The sequence below is a fragment of the Ciconia boyciana genome, chromosome 4 (genome assembly GCF_034638445.1).
Source record: "Ciconia boyciana chromosome 4, ASM3463844v1, whole genome shotgun sequence".
Classification (NCBI taxonomy): Eukaryota; Metazoa; Chordata; class Aves; order Ciconiiformes; family Ciconiidae; genus Ciconia; species Ciconia boyciana.
The window spans coordinates 28,111,314-28,130,643 of NC_132937.1; the positions used below are offsets into that span (position 1 = coordinate 28,111,314).

General features: G+C 45.0%; 1 protein-coding gene across 8 annotated transcripts in view; it reads right to left on the bottom strand.

Annotated features, from left to right (window-relative positions):
* The window catches only part of ME2 (malic enzyme 2), a 37,121-nt gene extending 25,487 nt beyond the window's left edge, over nucleotides 1–11,634 (bottom strand). For 6 of the 8 annotated variants that reach the window (XR_012042151.1, XR_012042152.1, XR_012042154.1 and 3 more), the window contains exons 1-2: nucleotides 11,531–11,634; nucleotides 3,937–4,063 (exon numbers count right to left, since the gene is read on the bottom strand). Coding sequence is in view for 3 of the 8 variants with exons in the window: in XM_072859442.1 (XP_072715543.1) it covers nucleotides 3,937–4,044 (108 nt within the window). In the remaining 5 variants the exon portion in view is untranslated. Of the gene's footprint in view, nucleotides 1–3,936; nucleotides 4,064–11,515 lie in introns of all 8 variants that reach the window. The other 2 variants (XM_072859440.1, XM_072859443.1) reach the window with 2 other exon arrangements.
* Between the last annotated feature and the right edge of the window lie 7,696 nt (nucleotides 11,635–19,330).

Here is a 19,330-nt window from a genome sequence, read left to right on the forward strand (position 1 = left end):
AGCAGTTTCTATCAGTTTCCTTCTCCACATCCTGTTTATCCTGGTTTCCCCAGGAAGGCAGACGGGCATTGCATATTCTACACCCTGGCTGCTCAACCCAGCTGACACAGTCTAAAAAGTATTAAAAAAAAAAAAAATCAAATGTGTCAAAACCCAGCATGGTGAGAAAGGGCAGTGGAAGGGGAAAGGGAGCATCTGCTTTTAAATCAAGTTCGTACAATCTTTCTTCACATTCTCTTGTCCTATCCTATTTATTTTGTCCAACTAGCTTTAACTTTGGGTTGGGGTTTTTTGGTTTGTTTGTTTTTTTATTCTGAATTGGAAACACACTGTTTGGATATTTGCCAGAAGTCAGTGAGGTCACATACATCTTTGGAAGAGAAATGGTTCTTTAAACAAAGGCAATCTATCAGAGTTTCTGGAAGTATTCAGTAAGGCATAGGTGAAAATAAATTGTGCTGAAAAAGCTGAGAATGAATACAGATAAAACTCTGATTAATGATCTAGGTAAATACAAGATACAAGAAGATGACCACCCATAGGGAAGATAGACACTGGGACAGTTCCTCAGGAATCAGTCTGGGATTAAACTGCAACTTCTGACACTGACAGTGAACTCTTTAAAAATGTATCACGTATTCCCATACACATGTGCCCAGGCATATACATACATACAAATATGCATGCATGCGTGTGTTTAATGCAACATCCTAAAGATATCTGCTGAAGCTAAAAATTTGGGAGGCATTGTCTGTACAACAGAACGATATTAAAGAATGAAATAACCAAACAATATTGAGGAACAGAGTAATAGAAAAAGGGGTAATGGAATCAACTGTACAAAATACAGTCACACACTTAGAGAGGAACAAGAAGAATTGATGCCACAAGGTAGAAAAATCGCCAACTAAAATACAGAAAGTGTCACAGACTATTCAGAGTCACAAATTTGCTGCAAGCACACAGAAAGCAAATATACAAATAATGTTACAGGTCACGTGTTTCCAGTGAAGATAAAGACATACTGATGCCACTCTACATGGCCAAATGGACATTGCCAAGGTCAGGGATCATCTACTCCATCATCTGTTCTGCGCTGGAAGAAGTAGTTCTGGCCCTTGAGTGAGAACCCAACGCATTCCCACAATATAAATAACAATTTAATTGCCAGTACTAAACAAATGAGATTGTTCTAACAGTGTTCTCAGCACCCAACAAGCTTAAAATGCTGCCTTGGCATAGCAGGGATTTCCAGCAGAATAAAAGGTCCTGAAGCCAATTAACTGTAATTTGAATCCCTGTCACAGAGCAGAAATCAAACATCATGGAAGATCGTAAATATACATGGATGTCAGCAATGCAGGTACAGTATGTTCTGCAATTGTTTGGCTGCAACAGAAAGGGCATTACTGATATAGCTCATGACCTTTTCTGAGCCACCCTGACAATAAACACTTGAAAGCTGGCCTTCAAACATAAAAGCCCAAACCAGTTGACGTAGGTGTAGTACGCACCTGCAAAAGACAGGTAAGGATGGGAAAGAAAAGAAAAAAACAAATGGTAAGAGAAAAACCTACTCCAATGGCAAAGAACAGGAGAAGATTAATTTGCACGAGGGGAAAGGGTGGTCTTCTGTTAGTGATGCTGCCATCTTGCGGTTCTTATTTCAGGGCCCATGTCCATTAAAGGAGACCAAATGTTCTGTAGAGTTGACAGAGACTGTAAAAACTAAACATAAGCAACTAAAACACAAGTCATAAGATGATGATCTCAACAAGCTGACAGCAAGAGATAAAGCCCTTTATCTGTGCCTGTATGCATATGATATATGTATGCACGAGGCACTTGAAGGCAAGAAAAGCACAAAGGGTAAAGTGCTTTCCGTATTTAGTCAATCATTTATTTCTCTGCTGAATTTCCAAAATATATTTCTATACAGATATTGCACCCAGTGTCAAGCAGTATCACTTAACTAGCTCACAGATCCATTCAAACAGGTGTCAGCCTTAACGACAGATTGATACAACAGAGCCAAACAAATGTGGAAAGTTCTTTTTCCTCTCACAAGTATAATTTCTTGGAGACATTAAAAAATAAAAAAAGCAACTGCTATTAATAAGGAGCTCTCTGTTCTTCCCTCCTCCTCAAAAACCCCCATAAAAAATACTGCATTGTGCTCAGTCCACCAGAGAATTCCAGGCTTAACAAAAAAAAAAACTAGAAAGATATTACGACTAGAAAAACAGTCAGAAATGACCTATTGTTTTTGTTTCTGAATACTGTTGCATAATCAGCACTTGGAAAAGCTTACAGGGCTTGAAATAATTTCCACTGGCTTGTCAAAGTGTTTATAGCTCAGAAAAGTCTCGAGATAATCTGATCTTGACAAATCATACCAATCTATTCTTTTCTCCTTCCCCAACACGGCAATCCCAATTTTATTTTTGCAGTCAGGCAGTCTCTAACTTCTACAACTCTCTCTCTCTATACGCAACCTGCATTCATGCAGTATCAAGGCATCTCACGTTACACTATACTGTACAAGAAACAGTAAGAAACATGACTACAGGTCTACATTTTGTCTTCTTCCTTTCTTTTCAGGACACTCAGGAATCACTTTTGCCAAAAGAAACATGAGCAATTCTCCCTGTAGTTATGGGCAGGACACAAAGAGATGCTGCTTGCAGTTCCTAGCTTGATATCCTCCCCAGATATTTTGAGCCTACTGGCCAACTTCTAATTCTGACAAAAAGAGAGGGGACAAAGAAGAGAAAAGGGGAAAAAAAAAGATTTTGCTGTGCAGAGGAAAGAGCCAGCCTAGCCCTTCTGCTGAGAGAAAGGCTCGGGGTTATGTGCCTGGTTTGCCAGCTGGCCAATTTATAGCAGTACGTGCTTCTTTGCGTCTCGGCAAAGGGGACGTGGGAAGGAGCTAAGAATACAGGGGGAGAGAAGGAGTCAGGGTCATGGGCAGAAAAGGAAGGGAAGGAAATTTACAGTGAAGGGGGAATATAGGGCATTACAGGAGGGGGGAAAAAATAAAATCAGAGAATGGGGAAGAGGAGAAAAGCCAGACATTAAAAGCATAGGATAAAACTATGGAAGTCCAGCTTCCATAGCTCCATTGCTCAGGAAATACCCTGTCAGAGACAGCTAGATTTGTCACCTTTCTTGGCTACTTCAGACATCTTGGATCAGCTACCAAAAGCCCTCATCTAATTTCTTACTAGTTTTAGTTTACACATCAATTGTTTCCATATTCCTGAAGCCTACCACTACTCTGGGAAAAAAAGAGATTGGAAATAGGAAAATTTTTGTGAAGGGGAAAAAAAAAAAGCTACTTTCTTAGGAGAGGTTCCTCCCAATGCATGGAATTAACATAATGTCTCTGCCTCCCAGCTAGCTCCATTCAAGGCTTATTTTTAGATGCTCTCTGTCTGACTCTCTGGACAGGGATGTTTCTTACTGATATGGCTCAGTCCCAATTCAGAGTCTTGCAGGAAAAAGCCAGGACTAGGACAGAGGGGCTAACACTTTCTATCACTAGCAAGACTGAATTCAGAATTAACTTTTGCAAACTATGAAATAAGACTCTATCTGCTAAAGCTTTACTTCAATTCAACCAGACCGAAAACCAAGCCAGTAATCAGCAAGAATCAGCGACTCTTAATTTGGCACAAGGAAGCAGCAGTATTGACTGCATAAGCCACAGCAAACCAGGGGGAGCACAGGCTGACAGAAGCAGAAGGTATTATTGGATGTCTTTGTACTGTAGGTGTCCAGGTAGTAAACTTGAAACCATCACTGACTCCTCCATCTTCTGTACCCTTTTTTGGCTGTGGCCTAGTACACCTCCTGGAGGTGGTTTAACCCTGGAACAAGGTCCATGGGACGATTACCGGATGAAGATAAGATATTTGATAATCACATACAACCAACCTTGTTTGTTCGTGGGTTTAACATCAGTGGCTTGCCTTTTTCTTTCGTATGTGCGCTGCGACATGCCATCGCACAGGGAGTGACAGCTACTCTTAGCCGGGAGAACATTTTTTTTTTTATACTGCACCTGGGAAAAGGAAAAGAAAATCATTCAGATACAGAGGCAGTGGGACTAATGTTCATATTTGTAAGCCATCTGTCGTAAAAGAAATAGGTACATGCTAGACAAGACTCTTTGCTCTAACACCGTGATAATTACAGTGCAAAATTGCCTTGCGGCAGCCAGAAGAAAGAAAAAGAAGGAAGGCTTTACAACAACGAGAGCACATGAGTGAGTGGAGAGAACATACGGGGATACTAATGTGAGCTAGCATTATGCTGCGGGCTGCAGTCAGCCAGCATTCACTAGGTATTGCCTTATAGCTGCACCGCAAACCCAGAGCAGAATTGCCATTAGCAAATATTAACCTTCTGTGGTGACCCATGCAACTGGCACCAGTGCAAATACCAGGGAGGACAGAATGACTTGGGCTAGTGCAGCAAGAAAATTTAAGCTGAGTTTCTCCAACAGCTTTCTTACAATGAAATCTTGTGGCCTAGGCAACAGAAAGGAAAGAAACTACATCTATTAGCATATTAAAACTAGATTAGAACAAAATATAGAATTAAACAGTCAAAAAATTCACTGAACTCTGGATTCCATGCTTAGATTTTTTAAATTCCAAACCTAAAAAAAAAGGTTCCTTTCAGAGAGAATATATCCTTTTCAATAGAGGATATGTTTCCCTAACAAAATTAAAAATTTGTTAGTACCACTCAAAAACTTAGTTCTTAACCTCACCAGGTGATAAACACTCTCAAACCCATTTTATTCCGCTATTAATTGCAAGCTCTTTGGCGCAGAAATTATCATTTATTACATGTTTGTATAACGCAGTACCACCAGGGAATGTGTACTGGACTTGTCTCTAAACTTTATTTCACCAACACAGAGAGACAACAGCAATCACAGAGAGACCTTACACAGGACCACGGCCTGCATGAAGACACATTAAGATGGCAGGCCAGAAAGGACAGACGTACACAGGTCGGACGCAATATCGTGCAGAATCCTGACATGGGGAGAGGAAAAAAATAGATCCCTTTAGCAATAGGCCTAATACAGTCAGCGGAGGAAGGCAGAGATCCAGGATCAGCATAGCAGGGAACTCCTCTCCCTCTCCGTTGCAGCTGGCGTGGGTGGGGGACCCCTGCAGCCGGTGCTCCATCATCCCCTGGCCCAGCTATATGTTCACATCCAAGACACACGCAAGGACAGTAAAGCAGGTATGAGACATCTTTAAGGAATGAAATGATGCGTGATTTGGATTTTTTATTTCTTCCAGATGGAAGCCAAAATTAGATTAAGGAACAAAACTTCATTATCTTAAATATAGCCTGAATACTTTAGAAGACCTTTCTATAATCAAATTTACACATAATCAGCTTTTAAGATGGCAGACTGATCTTACAAGTTACAATCTGAGGATTTTCTTCAAAATCTTTCCAAGCATTAAACGAACATGCAAACATTTAATGTTTTTCATCATCAGTTATACCCAAGTTTCTCTTCTACCCATTATAAAGCATAGAGGAAAGCAGTGCTGACATTCAGCAGGATCCCTTTCTCTCATCCTTTATTTGTTTGTTTAGGCCTTGCAATTGAAAAAAGTTCCACCCAAAACCCATGTGTTTAGTTGTTTTGTGGTAAAGAACATCAATTTACTGTGTGGAGACAGGAGGAATGGAAGCCTTGCCAGCACTACAAACAAATGCTGCTTTTAACATGATAATTCCTCCCTAAACCAGCTAGCAATGGACTAAACACAGCTGGTCTGCCAGAACCCAGGGCAACTGAAAATCAGCATCAGATAAGCAAAATTAATTTTGTGCTGCAAAACAACCAGCCTTTAGGAATGGCAAATTCAGTCTTAACTGTTTTTAATTCTGATTGCTCATTTGCCATCGTTACACAACTGCGAGTCCATCTCCTCATGCGTGAGGCTAAAAATCATCTGTGATTACAGGATGACAGCAAACCTCAGCCTGCATCCCATCAGTCTGGTGTTAGGGTGGCTTCAATCTGTCATGAGCAAATACTGTAAACAAGGAATTAAAAAGTAGGCCAAACACCACACCTTATCTTAGTCTAATTAAATTCAAATTACTTCATTGCAATTAATGAGCATTTAAGAACCAAACAAGATTGTGGCCCAGATTTCTCCTAACTTGATCAATTAACTCTCTAATCAACAGGAGAGAAAGAGACTTTTCAGGGGTGTGATTCAAATCTTGCAAATACTTTCTTCTCTCCTCTGTGAGAGAGGAGACTGGCTCCTCTCTGAGGTGCCATACAGGCACCTAAAATGATTCTCTGGGTGGAGGTATCTCAGATGCATATAGCACGTGGGAGGAATCAGGCTTCGTTTTCCACTCAGTCCCTCTCTTTAGATCCAAGAGATAGGATCCCAGTTAATTTATATCCAGCATAAAACCTGACTGGTTACTCAGTCCTGAGCTCTCTTTCCCCTGCTTTTCTAATTGTTTCCTATTTCTGTTTCATCTCCCATCTTGCCCATCTCCTCTAACTCCTTTTGTTGCAGACTTTCAAACATGTTTTCGCAAGAATCTGCCTCCAAAACTCACCTTATCGTGACTTACCTTGAAACCACAAAGCAAGCATCCTTCCCCATCCCCTGTCCATACCCCTCTGTAGGAGGGCCAAGAGCTCTGTGCTTTGCTCGCATGGCCATGGCCCTCCACGACTCACCTACCCTCTCCGCCTGGCTCTGCCAGCCACCAACTTGGCAAGAACAAGTCACCCATCTGCCCAGCTCCTTCTGCTTCAAAAGTCCTAATTCCTCCTCAAGAATACACACACAGCACAATCCAGTAACCCTTATGATTAAAAATCAAGGCTACATCTATACAAGCCACTAGTAGTTTAATGCTTTTGAAAACAGAGCTCCCAGGCTGACTGCTCAGCCCTAGCCGAGGCTCACAGGACAGCTTGAGCCAGATGCAGCACTGGGATAGCCATAAAACCAGCTCACAGCAGGAGTTTGGGATTACAGCTAACAGCTTCTCAGATGAAAGATACAACCAGACAGTAAAAATACTTTAGATGCAGCACAGTCCAACTGACAGCCAATAAGATGCCCTGGGCAGCTCTGCTTCTGCTCTGGCCTTGTGGGAAAGGAAGAACGGCCGGTGGCCGTTCCATGGCCGGTGGCTTGTATTTACCAGCCCTGTTTCTGGGAAGCACTTCAGGCAGATAGCAAGCTGCAAGGACAGGTCTGGAAGAAAGGTCCCCAAACTGATACCTGGTTTCAAGGAGATGAAACGGCTGGGTCATGCTGCTTTGTGGGAAGGTTTTTAAATGGTTTATGATCGGTTTTGTAGAAGAGAGACCAGGCTTGAGGTGGTGGTACTTTAACCATACAAAAAAGGAGAGATGATTTTGACAGCAGAGGCTGATAGAGAAGGGGGAAGGATGTCAACTGAGGAAAAGACGGGGGGTTGCAATGATGTGAAAACAGATACAGAGAGGACTGAGGTTGTGCAATGTCCTGTGAGAAGGAATTAGGAAGAAAGCAGAGGAATTGTAAGAGGAATAAAATTCCTGCTGAAACGTGTGTCAGCATAACCAGAACACGGATTTCTTTTCTTCTTTTAGTACTTGACAATGATAAAGACTAAACAAGACTGTGCTGCACCACAGACTTAATCCAATACAACTGGTAATTTTTGACTTATTACCACATACATGCTGTGTCACAATTTAAGAGAATTAAATTCTTCACCATACCAGATGACAGCTCTCTTCTGTGCCTTATCAGGAGGCATCTGGCCAGGTCAAACTAATTACAAATACTGCACAAGTGCCCTTATCTAGGAGCAAATGTTTTGCTGCTGCAATTATGGATTTGTTAAATTGCAAAAGCTACTTTTTAAGCGAAAAGTTCATGATACTTTTAAAAGGTACAATTACATTGCTCAGAGAGTCAGGAAGCCCACTGTCAATTAAAGCAAGGTCTGCTTCAATTACTGCACAGGCTGGCTGACTTGTGGATTATACCTTAATACTAAGGAGTATCTCTCCGTGGAGAGCAATTTACGCTTGATGATTTTGCAGTCTTCCTTCAGTTTGAAGGATGGCTAAACATAAATATACTTCAAGTATTCCTGAAATCCTGCGTAAATGAACAGTTCCAGTCTTTCTTTCACGTACAGAAATTATCAAGACCTGTGTGTTAACAGGAGCTTGTTCTTAATAACACAAACTGGGATTATTAATCCAAGACCATACAGGCCTCACAGTTTCCAGTCTTTCTGGCCTCGACTGGTTTTGGTTTTTTAAGCACCACCGCTCTAGGGCCAACAAACATTTTCTCTTATATAGCCACAGCAATCTATCCTGTGACTCTGCACTATCCTGAGTCTGGTGTGGATGCACAATTGCACTCTTTTTTTTTTTTTTTTTTTTTTAATAAACAGACAAGCCTTGCCTACTCAAGCATGACACAAACCAGGCACACACTAGCTGGCTTCATCACTTCAGTAATGATAAAACAGTCTAGAATTATTACATTAGGCAGTACCAACTATAAATGTGTCTCCCAATGAGACTTTTACTTAAAGAAGCTTTCCCCGCACCCACCACCCTGCAGCACTGCAGCAGGTGCTCTGCGGATCAAGGGGGAAGGGGGCACTTCCATTTCACAACGGGAGCACCCCAGCGCGTACGTGTGCGGAGGAAGGAGCAGAGAGATGAGGCTGGGCAACGCAGTTCTGCACAGCAACTCAGCACCTCAGACTGCCGCGCTGACCAGATGCTGTTGGGGGAAGTTAGCAGAAAATGGTGGTAATAATATTTCGGGTTCCTTCCAGCAAAGTCCTGAGCTGTCATTTTAAAGGACATTTCTAAGGTGCCTTGAGATCTGCAAAGTAAAAGGGGGGGTGTTACTAATAAAATGTTTGGCAGTGGTGAGCGGATCATTTTGGAAGCAGATCTTGAAACTACTTTTCTTCCCTCTTATTCTGAGGCAACCAATTCAACAAGGAAAAAAGTTAGATGCAGGGTACTCAAGCAGAGTAAGTTCACAATTTGAGGCTTGAAACATTCAGCAAATAAAGCACACTTAGGCAAATTCAAATGAGACTAATTTCAGAACACCTTTGTAAAAAGAGCACGTGTTCTCTACATTACTCTAACTTACAACATTAACAAACTTCTCGCAGCACAACTAGAAAGTAGGACTAAGTTGTTTGGTGTTGGAGTCTTGGTTCATAAAAGCTCTTACCACACAACCTACTTTTTTATACATTAATGGATCTGACCTAAATATTTTTCTTAAGCATCAGAAAGTCCATTATCTTGTACTGTGGAAACTGCAGCAGCAGTATTTTTGGCCTACTCTGACAAGATGTATTCGCATTCTTGATTTTATTCCACTTGTCTCACTGGGAGGGCTCCCAGTAGTAAAGCTAAGCGCATCTATATATGCGGGACAAAGGCCTTAACCTGCAGAATCTTCAGAAATATTGCAGAATAGTAAATTCCTCCAAATAAACAGAAAGCCACTGTTGCTTCATTCTGAAGAACTGGTACACAGCTGTATTAGAGCTGTTTTCTTCAAAAATACAGATTTTTTTGATACAAGTTGAGAGAGAAACAAGGATGTTCTCAACAACTGCTACACACTTACAAAAGGGAATTCTTCCTGGGAGAATAATTCAGCAATAAGCACGGAGAAACTGAGCTGCTTGCTAGTTCAGTAACTATCAGGTGAAGCATAAGCCTGTCAACCACTTATAAACCTTGGTGTGCACTACAGTTAGGACTTTAAAAAAAAAGTCCTGCTTAAATTACAGAAGAATCTGAAAAACTATCCATACGCAATTAGTTACCAGCCCAAGTAACAGCGAAGTGTTCCTTCTGCTGCAATAAAGGTGCTGCCACCAGCAGTAAAGATGAACATTTAATTGGTACTCACTCAAGCACGGCGCACTACCACGCATTTTGACAGCTTCTTTCTTAGTTTGCAGAAGAAAAAGCTTCAAATCTTGCCTGTACTCACGCTGCTGACTCATAACGCTACAGCACAGGATTATCAGAAGTCTTGTTCTGGGACTGCAACACACACTTTCTCTTAAAATACATGGTCAGGCTAACGTTCTATAGACCTGACCACACCTAATAGAGCCAACAACATGTTAGACACTGCTGGCTGCACACACACATGGATTACTCGCAGAGTTTCATATTCTGCCTAGCTCTTTGTATTACCCATGTGTCTATATGCACATATAGAAAATTTCCCTTTGCTGTGCACTACTAACTTTTTGGAATTAAGAGCACAAAGATACCAAATAGTTAATAGCTTGCTTGGCTGCAATATCGTCCTTTTTTATCAGCTCTTTATCAACATTGTTGTATGTTTTTGGATTTCTTCAAGTAGTTAGAGATTCGTGCCATGACATAACACACCAAGTTGCTCAGAGACCAGCACTTATCTTGCACCATTTAACGTTACGGTGCAGCGAGACCAAGAGAAGCACGGGACCTGCGACGGTAGCATTTCAAACAGCCACCGCCACTTCTTTTAACAAATAGCCGAAAGGCAAAACCCAAGGACCACAGAGACCAGCTCTAAAAATACCAGGCAGCCTGACGGTGTTTCCTCTTCCAACACTGCACCAGCAGCTCTGACTTCCCAACTTTTACTCTCTAGCTTTTAGGGCCGTGCCATAAAAGTTCACCGCAGGTTGAAAGTCGGCATGGGGATGGTCGGCCAACGTTGAGGAGCTGCAGAAGTAGCTGCGCCCTGGATTTGGGGACTCTGGGGGAGCGTCCTCCCAGGCTTGACCCGGGGAGCTGCTACAAACGAGGGGGGTTGTTCTCGGAGAGTGGCAGCTGAACGTGTCACCCATTTTGACAGCTGGTAAACACGCACCCCTGCACGGCTTAGGCAGGGCACGTCCTGTTTCCTCCAAAGCAAAACAGCCGCCCTTCGTGTTTTCCACCTGCCGCCGGGGCCGGCCGGGCCGAGGGCAGCGGGTCGCGGCGGGCGGGCGGCCTCCGCTGCCCCCGAGGGGGCTCCTCGCAGCAGGCCGAGCCTCGGGGCCTCCCAACAAACGGAGGGGGGAGCGGCGAGCTGCTGCTTTGGTGCGACTTCAGTCGGCCCCAGGGGACCGGACCGAGGGAGACGGAGCTCCCTCCATCCCCCTCCCCGCTCCCGGGTGGGCCTCGTGCCCCCTCACGGCAGGACAGGGCTGGCTCCCCGCCCGGGCCCGGTCCTGCCCACCGCACAGCTCCGGCTACAGCTCGGTGGCACGCTCGGCCAGGGCACGAAGACAACGCCCTCTCCTCACCCTGGCAACACGCAGGCGGCAGGGCCGGGGGAGAGGCTTCAAGGGGGAGAGGCACTCGAGGAGGAAAGGCGGCAAGGGTCGAGGTTCTGGAGAAAACGCCCCCAAGATACGGGTTTGTAAAGAGACAGAGGCCTTTCGTACGCCATTGCAATTGTAAAATTGTTACCAGAACGGGATCTACCTCCTCCTGCGGCTGCTGCCCTCTGAGTGGTGCTGGCCGAGGACCTGTTTCTATTGTGCAACAGCAGCTCCCATCCGCCGGAGCTCCGTCCGCCTCGGAACCCACCACTGAATGGAGCAAACAAGGAGGCACCCGGGAGGGACACCCCGGAGGGCGGGGCGTTCCCCATGACTGGCAACCCGACGCAGCCAATGAAAAGGAAGCCGGCTCGCCGGCCGACGGCCGCGCTCGGCCAATGAGCCTTCTTCCCCGCGACTCCCCGCCCTGACCGAGGGGAAACCGGGCCAGGCGCGGTCGGGCGCGGCCTGTTATATGTTAATTAGGCCAGGGGCGATAGCGAATCAGCGTGGGGGGGGCAGGGAGCCCGGCGCCGAGGGGTGGTGCTTCAGGAAGGGGGCGGGGCGAGGGGTTGTGTGAGGGCACCGGGGCTGTGAGGGGACGGGGGCTATGAGAGGGGGTTGTGAGAGGGACCGGGGTTGTGAGGGGACCGGGGTTGTGAGGGGGACCGGGGTTGTGAGGGGGACCGGGGTTGTGAGAGGGACCGGGGTTGTGAGGGGACCGGGGTTGTGAGAGGATCGGGTCTGTGAGGGGACCGGGGTTGAGAGGGGACCGGGGTTGAGAGGGGACCGGGGCTGTGAGGGGACGGGGTCTGGGAGAGGACAGGGGCTGTGAGGGGACGGGGTTGTGAGGGGACCGGGGCTGTGAGGGGACGGCAACTGTGAGAGGACAGGGGCTGTGAGGGGACGGGGGTTGTGAGGGGACGGGGGTTGTGAGGGGACGGGGTTGTGAGGGCACGGGGTTGTGAGAGGACGGGGGCTGTGAGGGGACGGGGGTTGTGAGGGGACGGGACTGTGAGGGCTGCCGGGTGGCACCCGGGATGTCGGGGGGGCCGCGGCTGCCGAGGGGCGGCACGCTGGGGAGGAGGGCGAGGCAGGAAAAGCAAAGCAAGGCGGAAAGTAGCAGAGAGCGGGTCTCTTGGTGGCTGGGAAATGGGTATAGTCACTCGAAGCAAGATGGACGCCGTTTCCTGACGGTTAGGGCCACAGTGCTGGATCCCCTACACCCATTAGGGCTCCTCAAAGCATGCAGAGCAACAGCACTGAGGAGTTAAGCTCTGTCTCGTGTGTTGCCATACAGAGCCTGAAGGGCTGGAATACCCATAATGTACAGCACGTTGGATTAAAACAGAAGACTTGGCAGAAGACGGTGAGGCAGCTAATGCTGCAGGTCAGCACTAAAATTTCCAGGCCCAGAAAAGAATTGCGGTCTGAAAAAGCACCACTTTTCGTAGTAACATAGGGCTGTTTGTCCTAATATTGCTCTCACCTTCCTAATAGAAATGATACTCTTCCCCAGCTGAGCTTTGACAGTATTTGGAGAGGGCAAGTATGACGGTATGAAACGTGACCGCTCAGCTCATCTGAGACTTCATCTGTCTCCTCTCCAGCCCAAACTCTGAGATGTTTCCTAGTGTTGCAAATTGTGAGGCTGTTAATTCTCTTCTGGCACTTAACGTCATTTAAATTGTTAGATGTACGAATGAGCACTCTGCAGTTAAAAGAAGCAGAGTTGCTATAGTAACTGTAACAATAAATATATAAATCCACTTAATCAAACCCTCCTCTTCTAATCATGATTTTGAAGCCTGTCATGAAGTGTGTATTCTGCTGCTTCCCCTGCCCCCCCCCATCAGCATGACTCTGATGCCTTTGAAACATTTCTGAATAATGTGGTGCTGCACCTATAAACAAAGGAGATTGCTAAAATAACATGCAATGTCATGACTTTGTGCCTGGCTAAAACCAGCCCAAATTAAAGGCATTTAAAAATGCCGGACTTCATACCTGAACAGCATAAATCAGTAGTGCTGTAAACCTATGTCATTTTAGACTGGTTGAGGATCTTGCCCAATATATCTAATGAAATATACTGCATAACTGAAATATACTGCATAACACCTCCTTGTGAAAGAATGACTGTCTTGAAAGCTGTGTTGTAATTAGTCCCAGAAGAGAAAAACCCCCACTCCAGGCAATGGGATTTGGCAGGGCTGCAGGGTCTGAAACTCCCAGCAACCATTTTTAAAGGGAGGGAGAGCTTTCATTTCCAGGCAGCACACCCGCTACTTTTGCACCAGCGTTTTCTCCCTTTGGTATCAGTTAAATTCATTCTCAAATCCAGACTCCAATCCACCAAACCTTTTTCAAGCGACAGGTCGTTGTGGAGAGGAGGTCTGCACCATGCTTCGTGCCTTAACGCAACCCCAGTCTTGTACAGGTGGGCAGCAGCAGCATGGAGCGATGCCTACGACCTGATAACCCAAACCTGGCTTGTCCTAAGACAACGGGGGTGCTTTACGTCTGATCCATATGGACGGCAATCCCACGTAGCGTGGGACCCTGCTTTCACAAGCCTGTTCTTCATCTCATGCTACTACACAGCCACCGAGTGACTGTTACGTTTATAGCTAATTTGTGCAACCGCCTGTGCTACAGAACAAGAGAAGCAGTTGTTTCTTCTTCCTCCTGAGGACTTTTATCACCATATTTGGTCCTCAACACAGAAGAGTTTCTTTTGGCTCACATGATGTTGTTGCTTTGCTGTTGCCAAGAGAACAACTGGGAGCCCTTGGCATTCCTCAGCCCCTTAAAGCCAACTGTCACGGCTCTGCTATCTCTCTTGGCTGTACAGGACCAGCCTCAGGCAGTTTTACAGCTCACTCGCTACAGGGTGCGAATTCATTCAGAAATTTTTAATACAACGGGAGACTGTTTGCTTATCGTAGCAGATTTCCCACACATGCAGGCCATGGCATTTTACTGGGGTTCCTCTTCAGAGGAAGCCAGCGGTTTGTGCTGAAGTAAAATGCATCTCCCAAAAGTCATCCGATCGCAGTTTGAAGGTATACATCAAGGTGCCTAAATCACTCACTCTCCTAAAGCTATGCTGTATTTCCCATTTGAGTTTTCCTGGACTTTTGATCATTTGCTGCTTGTTCTGTCTCTCTTTGCCAAATCACAAAGTCGGATACTTCCCGTTTCATTTTTCTCATGATAAACCTTACAGCTTGTACTGAGTCTGTGTGATAAATCAAACAGAAGACTTTTGTTTCCCATCCTTGAGATAATTTTGTCTCTCCTTTCTGTAACATTTCTAGTTTTTCAACTATCCTATTTGAAGCAACACTGCCAGAGCTGGACCCAGTGTTCTTGTTTTTTATATCTCTGATTCTTAATGTGAATTAAAAAAAAAAATTGCTTCTCTGTTCTACTCACCTAGATCCAGGGCTCTTTTCCTTCCCTCCATAGCGCTGCCTCAACACCTACACTGTCACTCCCATAAATACACTGATAATGTAGCTATATATACATAGCTACTGAACAAATAATTATTTAAGCAATCATGTTAGTTATTATCTACCTCCAACCTCAGAAATTTTTACAGTACAGATTAGCAGACAAGCCATCTCTCAGGAATAAAGTTTCTGCAGCTTGATAAAAACTGGCATCTTCACCTTCCACTCTATTTCTGTTTAAAAGTGTTGAGGGTTAACTATATAGTTAGACTAATCCTCATATGGAGACATGACCCTACTGACTCTTCTCATTTACATGACGAGACTATAGCAGGAACTAGGTGGTAAAGATGATCATTACCTCAAGGCAAGGTTTGTGAGGAAAAGTAGTATCTTTTATTACACCAATTCCACTAAAAGGTATTACTTCTCTCCACGAACCTTACCTCTTTTACATCTTTAGAGCAACAACGCTGCTAATTACCCTTACACTGTTTCCATTATTTTGATTCGACTTCTGCCTAGTAATTTTGTTCTATCTTTTAAAGTTATTCTGTTTAAAATTTCTCATGTAGCATTTTTGCAATCAAATGTGTCCAGACTCTTCTCTGGCCTTGAGACCAGCTCACATGGGAACAGCCCACATCCATGCTATTAAAGTGTTTTACCATCCAAAACAACATTCACATGCAGACTGTATTTTGGGAATAGCGTGCTAATTCCCACACTGTCTCTAGCAATTGTTTGGGAAAATGCTAGCTGGCCTGATCCAGAACTATGCCTGGGATTGTGCCAACGATTTAACAGTGTAGATGACAAAGCTTCAGCTCCTGGGGACATTTTGTGGCACTGTTAAATCTGTCTTGATTAGGAATGACGTTGCTTAAACATATATCCGTACGTGTCTGTAAGTCTTCCCAGTCAGGGAGCTTTGGTGTGCATGGATACAAGTCCCTCCCCTCCCTAGTTCTGATGAATTCCTTCGTCAGTGACTCATATAACTGTCATTGTAGGTTAACAAGTCTGGCATTTGCTGCTTTCTAATTTATGTTTTACTTTCTTTGCTTTTGATCTGGAGTCTCTTTTTAGGCTGGTGACCTGTTTGACCTCAGATCGTCAGTTGCTTCTACTCTGCTGAGCTCCTGAGCAGCCAGGGACGTGGTGACAAAACCTGAGATGGTCTAACCAGGTGGTATTTCATCTTGTTTTTCTGGCTTTTCCTCCTCTTCCTTCAATTTTCCGTTTCTTCAGTCCACCTTCAACACTGCCCCACGCTACTTTACTTATCCTGACCAATGAAAGTCTCCTCCCCTCCTTATTTTTGCTCCATTAATACAGCCACACAGCAAGGAGAGATACAGTGGCAGTTTGCACAGGCTTACCTGTACTGGAGCTAATCTGGCCACCATGGTGGGGGCAGAAGCAAGAGCACTGTAAAGGAAAGGCTGCCCAGCTCCCTTATCACTGGGGGCAGAGACCACAGGTACCACACAGAGCAGCCTTCGCAGGGGGAGACCAAGCCTTTTTGGTGCCTTCATCCCCTAATAAATCTACTTTTCTGCTGGGAATCAGGGTAAACCCCTTCCTCTTCGCCACTGCTGTTAGTTGTATTAGTTGCATTAAAACCGGGTAGATTTGTATGTGCTGTGGTCACAGCTCTCAGCTCTGGTGCAGACATACAGTGACCTTTTCCTACATCATCCTCATAACTGGGAATTTTCTTCCAGAGGTCATCTACAGCACCCTACCTCTGCCCTTCTGAATCATCTTCCTTGACATCACGTTTCTTACATGTCTTCTCAAGTGGCTGAACTCCTTAGCTGTCTTGATGGAAGGACAGAAGGACACAGGGCCTGAACTGTGTCCAATGGCCTGAGGCTGGCCATTTAGGCTCAGGAGGGAAACCTTGTGTCTTTAATGTGCCTCCTTTAACCGCAGAAGTAACCAATTAATTTTCATCATAAGACTTGTATGGTTTATCGCTCTGTCTCCCTTTTGTGTGATTATCCAGGAGGAGGGCTGTAGACTAACATAATCCTCGCAGATACTCCATGGTTGCAGCTCCACAGTGAAAATAGCAAGTAAGGTGAAAGTGCAGCTTTGTTGATAGAATTGTGTTGGCGATGGGCCCTACTCCAGCATGGCGATGTCATTCAGGGGTTGGATCTATCCACATCCCCAACCAGTGTAACTGTATCAGCACAAGTCTGCAGCATCAACTTGTGGCTTTTGAGACCGTTAATTCAACCATAAAGTAGAGTAAGTACAGAGGGGAAGGACTGCCCTCTTCTGATCGCTCAGTATATATCAAGTTGGGATTGTCATGCCTTTGTTTGACCAAAGCGGGTATAAAAAAACCACCAAAAACTTGACACTAAATTCACAATGAGTATAGAAGTCCTAAAGTCCCACTGACTTCAGTTCAGCTGGAAAGAGGTGTTACTCGGACACCTCAGGGGAGAGTGTAACCCCATCAGAAAGTGTTTGGTGGCATTGCATCTGGGTTTAAGATCTTGAAATCAGCATACAGTGCTTTTCTGTCTCACTTTCATGTAATATGGTGTGTATGTGTACTGAGAATGGACCTCACAGGGACTGATCAGAGCCAGTGTTGAGACTTGAAAGTTAAAGGATGAGTCCCATCAGCATACACACACTCGACGACTCTTGCGTCTGCTTTAAACTGATGGACACCACCCTCTCAGCCTGGGCTCCCAGGCAGTTACACTGGTGTCTCAGGCTTGAAACTCTCTCCAATGAGAACAGTGTGCTTTTGTCTCCATATGGCAGTGACGGACAAAAATAATAGAGAAACCTGCCAGAAAAGATCCGTTAACCTTCATAGGTCTCCAGATTGTACTGACTTGAGAGGCCAAAGAGTGAATTTTCTGTACTTGTCAGCACAATATCATCATCTCCACCCTGACTTTTCTATAAGGCGAGCAAACGATAGCATCCTAACCAGTGCAAATCAGCTTAGTTTCCTACGAAAGAAGTGAGAAAAGAGACTATGAGCTGATAAGCAGAGCACCAGCTTGGCACTAAAGAGAAATGGCTTTTGCTTTTGGAGCTATCATTTGCCTGCTGAATGTTGCTGAAGGCAAAGCAATCCATGGGACTCTGCTAAAGCGGTGTTGTAGTTGCTGACCCACAATGTTACATCTATGCCTACTTGGACTCTTCTGCATTTCAAGTCATCCGACACGTACTCACATACTCTCCCTGGCCACATATTGCTAGCTGAACCATAAAATCTAACTCCTCCTGCAGAAGAAGGTTGATATTAAAAATGTGATCAAGGAGAAGCAATTACATGAGTTTTTAGATCTCAAATAAACAATAAAAGCCATAAATCCTTTATGTCGATAGTGTATCATATCACTTTCCAGAATGTGCAGACATCTGGATTTGGAACAGTGTCAGATGTCTTAGTTATGAGATATCCGGATAGAGAGTTATGAGCCAGCTACAAAACCTCTGCTATAAAGCGAGCTTTGGCACTTATTCCGAAGCTCTTCTGTAGTTTAAATTACAGAGAACCTAACTCCATCAAGATGTCATCAGCACTGCTGTGAATGGAAGTCTCCAATTCTTGACAGCTTTCACAAACAAGTTTTTTTCTCTTTTCTGAGAGCGAGGGAACTTGAGTCTCTTGAAAATTCAGACCTATTTAGCTAGCAAGGTTTTTTCCAGTTTAGGCTTATTTTCCTCAATCCTAGGATCAGGTGGGCTGAGGCTGAATGAAGCCACTGCTGAAAGGCACTTGCAGATAAAAGATGGCATGACACAGAGCTGCAGAAGCCACAGATCTTACCCCTGCTCTGAGCCTGCTGGCCAGCGGTCTAAAGGCAGCATGCTGAAAGAAGACAGCCATCAGGCAGCCGTCACAGAAAGCTGTGAGGAACAATTTACCCTCGGTAAATCTATGTTGGTTGCTCCTGACCACCTTTATCCACTTCAGGTGCTCAGAAATGGCTTTCAGGAGGATTTGCTCCCTTTTCTTTGCAGGACCTCAGCTTCGGCTGCCTGACCTGCAGGCTTGAGCAATCCCTTCTGTCCTGAGGAGGGTTTTAGGGTCCCTTTGCACCCCTGCTGTTGTTTAATGCCCTCATTTAATGCACTCCCAGGGCTTCACCACTGCTCCAGGAGTCAGTTGAAGACAAAAGGTGCTGTCAGTCCCTAATGGGGAAACTGCCAGCAGAAGCTGTTAGACGCTGTCAAAAGCAAAAGCCTGCAGATGCCAACCCCACCTCAGCAGTCCCCCGCGTCCCCAGGGAAAGCGTGTGGCCAGGCCTGGAAGTGGGTGCGCGGGACTGCAGTCAGTGTGTATTTTCTGCATGACTGTGCCCAGGAGAGCCAGTTCATTACTCTCCTTCAGTCTCAGTCAGTCCCCACAGCTCCTGCAGACTGCAAATTGCAGCCATCGGAGAATACTCACAGGGACAGCAGCTGTACGTGTTGCTTTTTGGATACTTTACTTTCCAGCAGTGCATACAAAGGCCTGA